The 16,102-nt window shown below is 39.6% G+C and overlaps 2 protein-coding genes across 4 annotated transcripts in view; one reads left to right on the top strand and one right to left on the bottom strand.

Annotated features, from left to right (window-relative positions):
* The first annotated feature begins 1,620 nt into the window (after window positions 1-1,620).
* Window positions 1,621-13,745, top strand: ZNF518B (zinc finger protein 518B). Of its 3 annotated transcripts, XM_049797836.1 has the most exons (4): window positions 1,656-1,721; window positions 2,301-2,480; window positions 4,114-4,189; window positions 8,554-13,745. In XM_049797836.1, the coding sequence occupies exon 4, from the start codon at window positions 8,762-8,764 to the stop codon at window positions 11,999-12,001; it is 3,240 nt and encodes a 1,079-aa protein (XP_049653793.1). In that variant the 5' UTR covers window positions 1,656-1,721; window positions 2,301-2,480; window positions 4,114-4,189; window positions 8,554-8,761; the 3' UTR covers window positions 12,002-13,745. The 3 variants fall into 3 exon arrangements, with proteins under 3 accessions (XP_049653790.1, XP_049653793.1, XP_049653794.1); XM_049797833.1 differs by lacking the exons at window positions 2,301-2,480; window positions 4,114-4,189 and having other exon boundaries at window positions 1,621-1,721; XM_049797837.1 differs by lacking the exons at window positions 1,656-1,721; window positions 4,114-4,189 and having other exon boundaries at window positions 2,183-2,480.
* A 1,615-nt stretch (window positions 13,746-15,360) lies between these two features.
* Window positions 15,361-16,102, bottom strand: part of CLNK (cytokine dependent hematopoietic cell linker) — a 29,981-nt gene continuing 29,239 nt past the window's right edge. The window contains exon 15 of the mRNA XM_049797889.1: window positions 15,361-15,839. Within this exon, the coding sequence (XP_049653846.1) occupies window positions 15,693-15,839 (147 nt within the window). The 3' untranslated portion in view covers window positions 15,361-15,692. The remainder of the gene's footprint in view (window positions 15,840-16,102) is intronic.

Genomic DNA, 16,102 nt, shown 5'->3' with positions numbered 1-16,102 from the left:
CTCAGCATACGGCTTGTTTTTCTGAAGTCTATTAAGCACTGAAGTGAGATTTTCACCGAAATGTACTGTAATTCCAAGATTTTCCTCCTGCACAGTACTAGTCAGCTTGGAGCTCATAATTTTATATTTGAAGTTAGGATGTTCTTCCCCACTGCGCATCACTTTTATCTACTCAAAATGTAATCTGCCATTCTAGTACCTAGTTATTCAGTCTCATGAGGTCCTTCTGCAGATCTTCAGCAGGCTTTTGTCCTTAAGACCCTGAATAGCTTGGTATCATCAGAAGGCTGCCACTTGAGTGCCCAGCTCCTTTTCTGAGTCACTTGTATGTTGAACAGGTCCCAGCAGAGACTGTACATAGTGCACCTGTGACCTCTGTATGACAATTACCACACACTCACTCCCACCCCCTGTGCTCCATCTTTAACCAGTTATGCATTCCAAGACATTTGGTCTTATGCCATTACTGCTTGGTTTCTTTGACGGTGTTTGTCAAAAGCCTTCTAGAAATCCCAACAGGCTCTATCAGCCAGAAGACCTTCTTAACAAGTTTTAAAAATGTTCAGTAAACTACAGTATTCCAAACTCCGCCATTAACAGTGTTTTCTTACACTGCTGATCAAGAGATGTAACAGACTCTGATGGCAACCTCTCATTTTAGAATTCATAGCTCAGAGGATTCTTTTTCCCCAAAGTTCCCTGTCTGATAGCCTTAGCTTTCCCTTTCTTTTGTGACCCAGAGAGGCTATCCCAAAATCCAAGATCCCTGATGATTTGTGTTCATGTCTAGACAATGGTAAGGATAGGTCAAGCCCTGTTCCCGATCACTCAAGTACAGAATTGCTCGGAAGATGCAACTTACTTGTGGTTCCTCTTATCGCACAGAATCCATGCTAACAGAACAATCAGCAAAACAGAGTTTAACTCTGAAGTCACCTACCAAAAAGCTCAACTTTAAAGGTGCCACCTGGAAAAACTTTGGGCCCCATGTTAAATCTGGTTTCCTTTTTTAAGCAGCGTGGCTAGATACTGCAGTGACGTCAAAGGTACTTTTAGAGGGCAAGATGCTGGCAGTTAAAATCCTTTTTTCTCCCTTCAGATTTGACCAAGAAGAGTTTATTTCATGAGAAATTTGGATTTTATAGGAGGCATCTGAAAACACACGACGACGACGACGTGCTACTTAACTGAGCAATCCCTGCGAAACGCGTGCCCACACCAGGCGCTCATAAATCACGGTGGTATCAGGGGGCACGTAGAGAGATTACTGGGAACAGCAGCTCTTCCTTCGGCCTGTTGTCCTCTCGGGATGCCCGAGGGCCGGCCGACCGGCGGGCAACAACCTGAGGGCGCACCTTCCTACATACCCCCGCCTGCCATCTTGCAGGTGCTCCAACACCAGCCCGCCTTCGTTCCCCACCCGGGTGCGGGCTGCGCTCCCCGGGGCTCCCCCAGGCGTCACCTCCGCGTCGGGGCCTCCCCCGCGGGGCGCCGGGCCGAGCCGAGCCGCGCAGCGCGCCTGCGCCGCCACCGCCCCCGCGGCGCCTACAGTAGAGCTCTACACGGCGCCGCCGGCGGGAGCAGTGGCGCGGCGCTGGCCAATGGGGCGGCGCGGCGCCGCAGCGGCCGCTGAGGTCAGTTCCGCTGCCGCGGTGGGCCGTGCTGCAGGCGGCGGCGGCGGCGACGGCGACGGAGGGGGGCTCGCCTTCGCCGTCGCTGAGGTAAGTACCTCAGGGCGGGGGGGGGGGGGGCGGGAGCTGCGGGCCGGGAAGGACCGGCGCTGCCTTTTTTTCTGCCTCTGGAGACGAGGTAGCGGCTGGCGGGGTCTGCCCCTGAGGGAGGCAGCCCTTTTGTGGGTTTTTTTGTTTGTTTGTTTTGGTTTTTTTTTTTCCTCCTCCTCCTCGTCCTCCTCCTCCTCCGAGCACAGGTGAGGCTCCCCTGCCCTCGGCCGCTGCCAGCCGGCCCAGCACGGCGGCTGTCGCCGGCCAGCTGCCGCCCTGCCCGCCGGTGGAGGAGGAGGAGGAGGAGGGGCGGGCGGGCCGGGCCGGGGGTCCCAGCGGCGAGCGCGGGCCGCGGCCCGGCGGGCCCGCGCGGTGCTGCCCCCTGCGGGCCGGCGGCGGCACTGCGCGGCGGCGCGGGCGGAGCCGCCTCCCCGGCGGCGGCGGCAGCGGCGGCGGCGGGCGAAGGTCTGGGCGGCCTGCGGAGGGTCCGGCGGCCGCCCGGCCGCCTTCGCCCGGGAAGCGGCAGGGCTCGGCCTCCGGAGATGGGCCCTGAGCGAGGGAGGTCTCTTTTTTCCGGAGGGGCGGCAACACTTCTGCGTGGGTGGGCTGGATGCCCAAGAAGATGGGATTTTTTGGTGTTGGCTGGCGGGCGCTGCTGTCGCGTGGGCGCCATCAGACTGCTTTAGACTCGCCTGGACTGTAAAGCTGTTGTCCAGGTTTGTCATCTTGGTCTTCTTCCCGAAGAAAAGAAGCTTTCGGGTTAGTAACTTTATTACTGAGCAAAATAGATCATCCTGCTTTTTGTACGTAAATTGTGTTCTCCAGAGTGTTTGGGCATAAGAGTCGTTTAATTAAATCCTACATTCAATTTTGTGGCAAGAGAATCGATCATAAAAAAGTATTACACTGGACACTTAGTATAATTTAGACGTATAAAATGACTTGGATTTCTTCGAAGTAAATGATCCAGTGTTACCATAGATGTAGCCGAAGTGTCCTGAAAATACATGTTTAATAAAAAAAGTTTGGTTTATTATAAAAAAAGCCTAGTTTTCTTTTACGGGATTTTGCTAGCATTCTGTTCTGCATTGTTTCTACAGTAAATGGTTACAGCCAAGGCCCTTTCATTGCACGTACAGATAGTATGTGGCTAATTTTAGCAGGAATTAAATATGTAGAAATGAATTTTAGCATCTATGTGAGTGTTTTGAGCACTGGGCACGGAGGGATATGTGTTTTTAATGGGACTTTCCCCCCTCTCCCATTTTCTTCAGTGCCATACTTGCTTTATTGCTTACAGGCCTTAAAGCTTAGAGTAAGGTAATGCTAAATGCTAGTCGGTATGCTTTGGATATACAGAATGATTTTGAAGACGGTTGTAAATTGTGTGAAATGATGAAATGTGCACCATAATTTTAGAAGTTGATCATACATCTAATGATAAACAACTGTATCAACATCTCTGAGCATTCTGTAAAATACTGCTTTTGATACAGTAGTTATTTGAGAATGCCTTGCTTAGCTTATTGCAAGAAGACCGCCAAGCAATTGAATGATATGTTAGAAATGTGTGTCTTTCAGATACAAATAAAGGTAGGCCTCAGTCCTAGAGCCACAGAGAAGCAGACCTCCATTTCAGTAGAATACTCTATAGTCCATATATGTACCTGACTTCCTACAATGTCAATAAATGTCGATAAATTGGACAGTTTTTTACCTATGCGTTCTAAAAATAGGGATTTACTTTTAATCCATATTTTTCATAACTTTATATCATAAATAGTAAAAATTTTGAATGTAATTAAATTTTTTTCTGTAGAGTGAAATACCTGTATATTGTGTAATAAAAGTAAGCTCTGAAAACTTGGTGCATGGTCTTTGCTCTTCTTAATTCTCTGCACTGACATTCCTTGTTTATGCTGATGGAAAAACTTCATGTGAATTTCAGATTTAAAAAGTGTTATGACTGTGTGATTAGCTGTTATTGTGAAACAAAATGTCTTTTTAAGAAGAAATATTTGTAGATGAAATTTCTTTGGTGTATTTGAATAGTTTGGTTTTAGTACAAAATCAATTCTTTTAATTAGTACAATACGTTATACTTGAGTGAAGCACTGTGGATCTCTCCTAGTCATTAGGCCTAAAATTAATGACTGATAATTGTGGCTATGTAGCTGGATCAGTACAACAGTTAACTCTACTTGACAGAGATATACTGTCCATTTAATGTTGATTGACTATGCATATATATAATTGTAAAATACAAACAAGATAATTTTAAGCTTACACAGAGATTAAGTTTTACACAGAGACTCAGATTTTACACACTGTATTTTCATCATGTAGTGATGCACAGTGTCTTCCAATTCTGTTTAAGCTTTTCTCTTAAGAGATGACTTGCATGAGCTTTTCAGTACCAAAGCAGGCCTTGATTCTTGGATGCAGTCTTTGAATTTAGTGTGTGAGAGGTGGGTGCTTTGCTGAAGTAAGGTCTTACTTATTTGATCATATACAATAAATGCATGCTGCTTGTCACATACATTTCATTGATAGCAGCATATAATTTGAGAGGAAAAAGGGATCTAAAACACTGGAAAAGAAATATTTTTCGTTGAAAAGATGAATGAAGTATTAATGTATTTTTAAATAAGTGGAAATTTCAGGATTATAGAATAATGGGAAGACACTGGCAATTCCTGTCTGACAGTGGCCACATCAGTGGTCTGTAATCTACTGCAGTGCAAAAAACTTGTACTGGATGAATTTGGCGTAGTCAGGCTGCAGATGATGTTTTTGCCTATTTTTCTTGTTTTTAATTGGTCTTTGTTTTTTAACCTTTATGTAAATGTGATACCCACTGTTTAGAATGCCTTTTGACTCCTGTGCATCTATTGAGCTCTGTGTCTTGAGCAGCAGGGTCCAAGATATACTAGTGTTATGTGAAAGGCAGGAGTATTTCCTTTTATTAAATGCCCTACTTTTAAATGTCACTGAATTGCAGGTGTTTGGTAGAAGGAGTGGATGAGAAAGTTTGGTTTATCTTCCTCCTATTGTTCTTCTTCCATGTACCTCCAAGTTTCTGCTTCCAGTCTTTTTCAAAACTAGGGCCTCTAAATTTTTTTCAATTTCTCCTAATTCAGGTACCTTATTGTATTTCAAAGTATTTTTACAAACTTTTCCTGAATCCATTCCTGTAAAGACAGGGACTGGAATTGATATTAACACTCCTAGTATCTCTTATTCCATTCTTCATCCATCCTGTTCTTGTGTTTGCCATTCAGGCTCCTTGTAGACTTTCAGGTCTTCCTTTAACAATATCTTTGGATTGGTCTCTGTGCTCTGTATTTGTAACTTGAAAAATCGAGTATGTATCTTTTAATTAAAAATTTTCTGAAGCATATTCGCCCTCCCCCCCGCCCACCCCTTTCCTGGTATGGAGTGAATGGATGCTGGATTGCACCACCTCTCTGCGTACATTGTTCTTGTTTTTCTGAAATAATCAGAAAAAGCAAATAATTTTTTCAAATATTAGAATGAAATTACAATGTACTTTGGGACTTGTTTTATCCAAAATAATGATAAAGCGGGCCTGTTTGCATCAAAAACTTCTCTTGTTAACTATTTAGTGTTCAGGAAACACTGGTGCAGAAATAGCCAAGGAGACAATAGCAGTGTCACTTCAGTATCACCTGGTTATTCAGTTCTTTTTCACCCTGTACTGGGTCTGGCTGGGATGGAGTTAAATTTCTTCATAGCAGCCTGTATGGTGCTGTGTTTTGGATCTGTGGTTAAAACAGTGTTAATTCACCAGTGTTTTGATTGTTGCTGAACAGTGTTTGGACAATGTCAAGGTTTTCTCCCCACCCCCCCGCCTCCGCTGCAGTGAGTAGGCATGGGGTGGGCAAGAGATTGGGAGGGCACACTGCTGGGACAGTTGGCCAGCATCAGTCAAGGAGATAGTCCATGCCATATAATGTCATGCTCAGCAATGAAAACTGGAAGTAGAGGAAGAAGAAGGGGAGAGAGGGGTTGGCTTCCAAGGCGGCTGTTGCTCGGAGACTGGCTGGGCATCGGTCTGCTTGTGGAAGGTGCATCACCTCCCCACCTCTTTGCTTCACCTATTAAATTGCCTTTGTCCCAACCCATAAGCTTTCTTGCACTTTTTCTCCAGTTCATTCCCCTTCCTACTCAGGGAGTGGTGGGGAGCCAGCAAGTGGCTGTGTGGCTGCTTGGCTGCTGGCTAGGATCAACCCACTGCAGGTCTGAAATGCAGTTGCAGTAATTAGGGAAACCTGGATTCTGTCAACATGGTATTTGTCACAGGTCTGAATGAAAGCTTGGTTTTGGGGTTATATACCTTTTTTTTTTTTTTTTTTTTTTTTTTACTTTCATATATAAGGATTTTTGAGTTAGGAAAGTTCAGAAGGCTTAAAAGCCTGTTCTTTGAATCATCTCTGTCAAATTTTTCTAGTGTCCTCTTGGACTGAGCAGCCCAGTTCTGCCTGGTAGATTGAAGCATTCTTAAAATATTTGACAGTGTGTTTCTTGTACTTTCTTGCTCTTTAAAGGTGGTGGATCCTTTTTTCATGTTGTCTCATAAGGTGATGTTTACAGTGTTAAAAAAAAAATATAAGAAAACACACCGTGTTTTTAATATTGTTTTTTTGTGGTCAAGGATGTTGATGGCATAAAGTGCTCTATGCTTGTCTTTTGGTCAGTTCATATGGAGAGCAGTTTCAGTATCAATGGATAGCTGTTAACAGCAAAAAGCAAATACTGATCTAAATTAATTTCAAATGCAGTTTTAGTTCTTTCTTAAAGCTGTATAGAAATCTTCAAAGCATCTTTGGTCTGGATCTTAAGTTTATCAAGATCTCTTATTACCTTTCTCCTGAAATAAAATAGTGGATCTCCTGGACATAGGCCTACCATCACACTTGTGTGTCAACAAGGTTCATCTTAAGTCTAAGAAGTGATATTAGCAGGGGGAGAATAGTCCATCTGAGACTACCACAAATATTTGTTTTTCTTTCCTCTTTAGAATCTGGATAATAGAGGGCATAATGTTACCAACATTAGAACTGCTTAAAAAAAAATAATTTTAAGATCATGATGCAGTGGTCATGTATACTTTCCTCCTTCCTGGGAAACTGCCATTGATTTGTTTTTCACATCGGGATATAGAGGTTTTTCACACAGGGTTGTACAGTTGTCTGCATTGCAATGAGATGAGATTACTACAGTCCGAAGAACTACCTACTGAGGAAATTTACTGGTGTGCAGCCATCCATCTGCTAAGGAGTGAAAAGCCCATTATATTGTCCCTAACCATTTTTCTAACTTTTACTGTTGTTTGAGGTTATATCAGTATATTGCTCTTTGCAGAGTCCCATCTTTAGGGCAGCATTCCTGTAGCAGTTAGGGATATTGGCAGATGGAGCACAGGGAGATGCAAGAAAAACTTTCTGGATCAGATGCTTACTCTTGTCAAGCCAACGTGGAGATGTACCATAGGGTAAAGTTTTCCTCATTCGTGTAGGATTATTGTAATAGGATGCTACCTAGGTGATCTCAGCACTGAGCTTTTGGAGCCTAAATCATGCCCTGCTCTCTTTAGATAGACTTGGAGAGGAATTGGATTTCAGAAGCAGAAGTCTTCTGTAGGATATATTAAAATCTAAAGGAATCTAAAAGTAACCTTATGAAATAGGGTGTATACATGAATGCAGATCTGTGCAACAGTATGCCTGTAAGTAAGAATGTTTGAGGAAGAAAGATGTTGAGTAGATTTTACTTGTTGCTGTTAGCTTTGGACTTTGTTTTATGTATGTCTCAAAAGGCTGATTTAGTTGTTTATTTTCCAAATAAGAGTGGTCTCATATTCTTGGCAGAAGCTTAAAGGCTGAGATCTTGTGCATGTTCAATATAGAAAAGAGACAGTAAGAGCACTGGAACCTGTGGGGCTAAACATACTGCAGAAGTTAACGTGGTGGTTTTACACTGATATTACTATTTGCCTTCTGCCTTCTGTTGCAGTTTTTATTTTGATTGACACTTTCTGTATTATCAGGATGGAGTGAATTATTTATATGCTTGTCCACTTACACAGAAGTGATTACACTGTGATATTAATAGAAGTGAAAGTAATTAATTTTGCAGCCGCAGATTGTTTTGACTCCATTACTTTGAGAACATGTGAAATATAAACTGCATCTTGTTGTGAATTAGTGTACAAGACTCCTTGGAACTGAAACATTGGCACTGATTAGAAAAGAACTTCCTTCTGTACTTCAGGAATTTCCAGGCTAATTTAAAAATCCTTATATGTAAAAACAAACTCATAGTTATGTGTTTCTCGTAACCATTGTAGTCGCTGTCCTTTTTCCTGCTGGGATTGACAAATGAGTGGCACTTGCAGTGTTTCATAATATCTTTTCCTGAGTTAATGGCTGTATATGAACCAAAATCATATTCTGCTGTCAGTTTTGTTACCAAGTATCTTTCTTGTTAGGCTTATAAATACGTTTCTTAAATGTAAAATTTTTCATGACATGGAAGAAATAGCATGAACTCTTTAGGTTTTGATGCATAGCAGATAATTTTATGAATTTTTTAACATTTGCTCTTATTCAAAATGTTCATAATTATTTGATTTGGTATGTTTTGCTTAGAGTTAATGGTTCTATGTGCAGAATACAATCAGTGGTATATTCACAGTAGACTTGCACTCTGTAATTCAGCTGTAGTCCACTAATAGTTCAATTCTTAGTTCATTGTATTTCAGTGATCAGTGAATCGTAACTGACTTAATCTTCTGCTTTTTATTCTTTAGTGCTGCAAGTTGATTGAATAAAATTAAGAACATGGAATATAATGTGGATGCAGTTGCTTGAGCACCATTTCTTCCAAAGTGTATATTCTGCAGATTGGTGGCCTGAAGGATTGATTGACAAGCAGCATACACAAGACTAATATCAAGAAAATATTCTGTCTGCTGCTACTGTGTTTGACAAAACTGATGCAGAGTCACGTCTTCTGAAATGCAGTTGAAAATGAGGGAACTTTTACCAAGATTGTACCCTGGCCAAGTTAATGATAAAAATAATTCCTTAACTACATCCCCAAAGCAGTCTTCTGAGGATAAAACAAATCCATCAAAAGGGGATGATGACCAAAACTGCTGTTACCAAGGGACTGAGGCTGAGAACAGTAAGTTGTCGCTGATAAGCTGCATAAAATGCAGAAACGTTCAGAAAATTTCAATGCAAGATATAGAAAAGCATAAGAAGCTTGGGTGGACTGAAGACAAAAATTTCATCTGCAAGAAGTGCAGTCATATTACACCACCAGCTTTTCATTTTGTTCCTGAGGGTGCCAACGCTGTAGACTTTGAAAAAAGTGAAAAAAAATCCCCAAGTAAAACCCAGAAAGCATTTAAAGTTAAAAACTTTCTGCCAGGTAAATACTATTGTGATAAATGTAGATTTTCAACAAAGGATCCTTTGCAGTATAAAAAGCATATAGGTCAACATGAAGAAATTAAATTTATTTGTTCCCACTGCAGTTATGTATCCTACACCAAAGGAGAATTCCAGAGACATTTGGTGAAACACACTGGAACTTTTCCATATCAGTGTGAATACTGTGAATATGGTGCTGTTAGACATGACTATATAGTAAAACATACGAGAAGAGTACATGAAACACCCACAAAACGGCTGTCAAATACCACCATAAACCACAAGCAAAAGAAGCCGAGTCCAAGCACTTTATATGAAAAGCAGAAATATGATAAAATTCCTTTTCGGAATGAACTCTCAAATTCATCTGCAAGTGTGGTTTGTGAGATTCCAGGTAAAGCAACTAAAACGGTCTATTCGTCTCATGATGTAGAATGTAACGTAAACACAGCATCAGTTCAGGATAAAACAATATTGGAGGCATCTGAAATAAGTGTATGTGAGAATCAAAGTGTGGAAGTTGAGGTTTATTCTCCAAAAATGGAGCCTTTACAACCTGGGATGCCTTTAACAGTAATTGCACCGTCTGAACTTGTAGTTCCTTCTAACTGTTTAGCTCAGATAGTAGAGATTAAAATAGTGAATGGTGCACAACAGCTGGTTCTTAAACTAATTCCTATGAAAGAAGCAACGTACAAACCTGTGAATGGTGCCGAAGAGGAACTTGAGAATCAAGGTATAGAACGATCTGCAGAAGGAAAAATAACATCGTCTGTGTCTGAGAATGAGTTACTAACCATGGAAGTGAATGTAGACAAATTATCCAGTGTTAGTAACCAGCTTAATCTGGATAGTACATATGACAAGAATTCTGAATGTCTTTGTTTTTCTGATTCTCAACTCTCAGACTGTAACTCTGTATCTGTACAGAGGGAAGATGCATCAAAATTATGCTTTCATTTGGTGAAAGGTATTGATGTCCATTCAGGTGTTATAGAACTTTGTTCTCCATCTCTGGTGATGAATACTACTGAAAAAAAGAATCTTAAATCCTCAAGGTGGGAAGTAGATGGAAAAAATAACTTGCATTATGACTTGTATTGTTATGAAGAGGGTGTGGATATACCCCATCCAAAATATGCTGCTATTTCTGAAGATAAAAGTTCCAAGAACATGTCAGTAGAGGCTGCTCAGAAGGGCAAAAATTCTTCGTCTGCAGTCCTTGAACAAAAGGATACATTGCCTCTAAAGAGGGATGACAACGAATGTAGGAGTCTGCCAGTCAGCTCTACAGAAACACATTTAGCTGGTAAGGGTTTTGATAAAAAATCTGTAACATTTTCTGAAGCAGGAAAAAACTTTAATGTCACTAGAACTCCACCTTGCAAGAACATGACTTTTGGCTTTAGCAAAGTAAAGAGAGCTGAAACCAATTGTCAAAAGAACAGTCACCTTCTGGAATCATTAGAACTGCAGAAGATGGAAAATAAAGGCAACGCTTTTGAGGGACCTGTTATTTCATCTGTATTTTCTCTTAGTGGTGGGGCTGAAAACGTTCCAGAGGGTGTCAGATGGGACAACACAACATGCAATAAGAAGTCAGCAACGTTGCTCTGTAGAAAGATTGCTCAGCTCATGTCTGCTGCTGAATCTAACATGAAATCCATGCCTTTGAGATGCCAAGCTTCTAGTAAAAAGGTGCTTTTCCCTCAAGAAAATTCAGCAAGCTGCGAGAGAGTTGTTCCTGCCACTGAAGTGGAACAGTCTACATCTTTGCCTCAAGTGCACGGTAGAAACAGTGTGATTAGTAGTGAAGAACACAGTAAAGATCAGTTGCTTACATTTGCAAGAACATCTAAAAGCAGGGTAACTAAAAATTCCCATGTTGCTACTCCAGTGTTTATCCCTAAAGGGACAATGCTGAGAGTACTGAATGCTACTAGCAGTCAAAACTCAAACGGAACAGAAGACAGGAGTGAAACATCAGCGCCTTCTATGTATTGCAATGAAATGTTTCTGCCTCGCCCGGTTCCCATCAGTGTTTCTGAGACACTTAGCAGTAATTTGCCATGTTTGCCTAATCAGAGTGAACTGATTGCGGAGTCCCGAAGTGTATCACTCAGGCAAAGACCGAAGCGAGAGGCAAGTGTTAAAAATAATAGCAAACAAACTGGTGTACTGTTTCAGAAAAGCAGTGATGTGAGTAAGCAAAGCAAACCCTATTCAAAAAGTCAACTAGGTCCCAAAAATAAGGCAAAACAAGCAAGCTTCAGGGAACTTCCTAAGAGGAAAACAAGAACTCAGTCAGAAACCAGTTCAAGTTCTGACATGTCATATCTGTTGACTGCAAGACGTCTTCGGCTTGTCCCTTTGAGAACGAATCAGTTGATAAAATGCCCTCGTCGTAACCAGCCAGTTGTGGTACTAAACCATCCTGATGTTGACTCACCAGAGATAATTAATGTCATGAAGACTATCAACAAGTATAAAGGTCAAGTCCTGAAAGTAGTCCTGTCAGAAAGGACAAGTAGTTGTCTTGGTGTCAAACGTTACCGAAAGCGTCTTACTCTTCAGAATGTTGAGACAGGAAACCAAGCAAAAAAGCAGAGTATGCTAAAAATGAAACTTAAAAAGACCCATAAAAACAACTACCAGGTGGTGGAAACTTCACCAGCTGAAACACTTCAGTGTCTGTTTAAGTGTTGGTTTTGTGGAAGAGTATATATGGACCAAGAAGAATGGATAAGTCATGGACAGAGGCACTTGATAGAGGCAACCAAGGGTTGGGATGTTCTTTCTCTTTCAGCAAAAAAGCATTGAGAGACTAGGGGAGGTTTCCCCTCTTATTTTTAGAGTGCCACTAACTTGCTTGGAAGGGACGATTGAAATAACTGCTTTATTTTGCCAAAAGGTCTCTACTGTTAGTGAAGTGGGAGAGCAGAGTTAAAAAGATACAGAGAAACTGATAGTGAGGATTAAGCACTACTTTGCACTCTTATGTTTGAAATTTGTATTGGAGGTCAACTTCATCTGTTCCATAGGAGAAATTTGAAAAAGATTTGCTATGCAAACATCTTTCTAGTTAACCATTCTCTGTGCTAGGATACTGTGCTGTAGCTCGTTTGTGGTAGGTCTGTATGGATTAAAATCTTAGACAATGAGATCTTTGTAAATTTAACAGGGTTTAGTTTGCTTTATTATAGCATGGTGGTTCAGAGAGTGAGCATACATGTCCTGAAAAGCACCTTTGATCCTCTGTGGGCAGCAAGTGTGTATCATAGGTTTTAGTGGCAAGTTAAGCACCATGCATAAGAAGTAAAACTTAAATGCAAGTACTGTTTCAGCGAAACAAAACCACTTCTGCTGACTTCAGAGGAGATACAAGGGTGTAAACAAGGAATCTGTGGGATCAGAGTTATTCCCACTAGGTCAGATAGCACTAAAAAGGTAAATTTTGTTTCGTACTTAGTCTTTACCTAGCCTGTATTCCGTAGATGTGAGATAGCAGAACGCTGTCAGATTTCTGTACCATCTTTGTTTGGGACAGGCAGAGCTGGAGACATCATCAGACTTGGAGCAATAGGAGAGAGAAGCTTTTCTCTATATGGTGTTAAGGCTGTTCTGAAATCTAAGGATGTAATAGCCAAATGTAAACCCTCACACCATGTGTGTGTAGCCTGATAGAAACACGTTTGCAGAATTGGGCATTTGGTTAGAACTCTAGTTGGCGAGTTAATGCTTATTTACAGGGGGAACTTGCTAGAGATGAAGATTTTTTCAAAATGAAAAACCATGCTGCGCAGCTTTTACATTGACAGTGTTGAACCAGATTTTCAGTGCAATCTTTCATCCTTCTTAAGATTTTAGATGTTAGAATATATTTTTTGCAGGCCTAAATTCATACAAGCATGTGCCTAGTTACAATGTACATCTAACGTGTATCTACTGACTTCAGTGCAGTTTAAACATTTCTCAGTTGCTTAAACACTTTCCTAAATTAGGGCCAAATTTCAAGTTTTTAGTGAAGAGGAGGGATGGATGATACTGAAGTCTAATGTTTTTGTACGTGAACAATAGATGTTTTTCTTCATCTTGTCAATTTTATATAATTTTAAAATCTGAATTATATTGAAGCACATATTTACAATTAAAATCACATCTTACATTTTTACAGATAAGAAGATCAATACTGACTAATGCTGGATGTGTGTTCTATGTTCGAACTGGGACTACTCTTGAAAAACTGTTAGTCCCTAACTCTTTTCACTAGTGCATTTTTGTAAACAGTTTAAGCTGGGAATATTTTTTTATATACTCCAGCAAATTATACATTGTTTTGATAAAGTATGTATCGTATCTGCATTGAAATGTAAATATTTTAAAACATTGCTTTCCCATCATTTTGCAATACAGTGTTAAAATCCTTCAGATAGTTGGTGCTTTAAGTCATATCTTTTTCATCATATACACATGGAAAATTTTTGTATCATTTCTATCAGACTAGCCTATTCCATGGAACAAACTTCTTTTTGTCGGTTTTGTCAATAATAATGAAATGACAGTTCTCATTTTGTATTCAAATGGAATTATATTTTTTTAGATGGGTACACTAGCGGGGTTTTTTTCACTTCATATACTTTGATGCCAAACCTAACAGTACTATTTGGATTTTCAGTTGTGAAAATAGCTTCCATTTTAAAATTCTGGCGTATCACATACAATAAATATTAAAATTCTTAACATAAGAAAAAAACCATGGTTAAAATTCTTTCTTTGTTTTAATTCCTTCAGTCCAGGTTACTGTTTAAATTAATTTTGTTTCTGTAGAAGCTACTAAATAAATAGTTTTGAATCTGCTTCATAATCGTTGTCACTGGCAAAATTAGAACATTCCCCATGAAAGCTGTACTGGGGGGGATGGGGGAAGTGTTGCTGCTCAGCTTTATAAACTCTAGGTGGTTTAATTATACTAGTAATGCTTGTCTTTTGTAAGCAAGTTTACTGTTTTAGTAAACATCTGCAAAGCTTTGTATGTCACTGCCATAATCTGCTATCTAAATTGTTAAGATGTGTTTTTTTTCATGGGTTTAATTTAGAAAATATTTTTTTCTTTTAACGTGAAAACCTTTTGTAAGTTAAATTGTATGGTGGCTATGAAACTCTTAAAGCAGATTATGTCATGCCTCTTTTCCTTTTTATAAGCTCTGCTAAACTCTACTTAGCAGCTTCTGTTTTGTTACTTTTCATTCCTATTATTAGTTAATGTTATGTCAGAATAATTTCCTTCAATTTTAACAGTCTTAGTGGTTTGAGAGAAAAAATTATAATGAGTGTTCTCTTGCATTTTGATGCAGCATCGAGAAATAAAAAGTTTGCAAGAAAGTAAAAACCAACTGCTAAATTATTTTAGAGTTAGTTTGTGCCACTACATACTACGTCATAAATTGGGTTGGAATGTCATGTTTTGGGCTTGAATGTTCTTTATTCTTGTTCCTATTCTGTAAGGACAAAGTAACTGAGGTTCCTTTCTTGGTATATTCCAATTACCTAGTCAAACTTCTGAGTGTGCTTAGAAAGGAAGACTATGGATGCTTTGCAGAAAAATACTCAAGTTTGCCTTTCATATTTATAATGAATTTAGTTAAGCCTTCCAAAACTCAAATTATATGAATAAATATTACCATATTTTTTTCTGAAAAAGTATTACCTTCTTGTTTTCTTTGATACACACTGGAACATGTTTTCTTGCTGAGTTTGAAGCACATCTACTGTTCCTACTCATTTTTATTTCTATATTTGCACATGGTGTGAATTCAAAGGGACTGTTGCATAATGGTCCTACAGCACGTTTGAAGGCCTAGGTATGGAATACAAATATCTGCTACTTAAGCTAAAGAATAAGTGTTAGTTAAGTAATAGAACTTACATAATTAAAGCTAGCTTTATAACCTGCTTCAACACCTGTGAGCATCAGCTGATGCCCACTGACTTCAGTGGCTGCTGAGCACAGCTTGTTGTTGTGCAAACGCATACACACACACTGAATGAAATTGTTAGAGTTGAGCACTCGGATAAATAGCATTTCATGTGTATTTTTAAAAGCAAGAGTATTTTTTGTATAACCATAGTATGCTTTATTAGATTTTGCTAATACCTGAGCTTCAGTGACATTTAGGTAAGCAAGATTGACTTTGGTTTTCGTCTTGTGTTAGAAGGTAGAGTGTAAAATAAGCAATTGCTCAGTTATTGTCAAGATATCAGGACTAGTCACTCTTGACACTTTTCTGTGAATTAATACAATGGCATATACTTTAACTGTATACTCAAAGTTAAATTACAAGAATAAAAAAATGGAGTAGATCTGTATTCTCAGTTGGAGAGAAGTTTTTTAGTGGAGCATTTAGTATGCTTCATAATATTATGGGGAGCCCCTCACTCAAAAGGCTGATCTGATTTTTGAGACATTTAAATAATTGTTCTATTTACATCTATACAAACAAATCAAGTGACGTTAAGGCAGAAAACATCTTTTGCACGACTTGAATGGATATGTAAGGTAGCATTGTTCTCTCTGGATTCCTGATTTATCCTTTCCATCAATGAGTGTGATAGGAACATTTTTGTAGAAGTCAATGATCTCTTTCACAGAATTAAATTTCTGGGGGAAAAAGAAAAATTGTAGTCAGTGACTGAAAATGAAATTGCTAGGTGGTTTTATCTATAACATTAAAAGACTTGCAAATGGCAGTATTAGAAATAGGTAATACTTTGCATAGAATTATGATTAGATTAGATGGAAGCAATCATAAAAGGAAAAGGACCAGATTTTAATCTTCTTATTTCCTTTATGTGTCCCTGTCTTATGTAGGAGAAAGCAGTTGGCTGCTTAGGGCAGAAGGGGAGCATGTCTAAGCTCTGAGA

This window comes from Accipiter gentilis, chromosome 3 (genome assembly GCF_929443795.1).
Source record: "Accipiter gentilis chromosome 3, bAccGen1.1, whole genome shotgun sequence".
Taxonomy (NCBI): Eukaryota; Metazoa; Chordata; class Aves; order Accipitriformes; family Accipitridae; genus Astur; species Astur gentilis.
Note: the sequence above shows the minus strand (reverse complement) of the source record. Positions and strands in the feature narration are given on the sequence as shown.

What these genes read in the sequence shown, in the direction of transcription:
- ZNF518B (XM_049797833.1), top strand. Translation starts at nt 8,762, where the DNA reads ATGCAGTTGAAAATGAGGGAACTTTTACCAAGATTGTACCCTGGCCAA.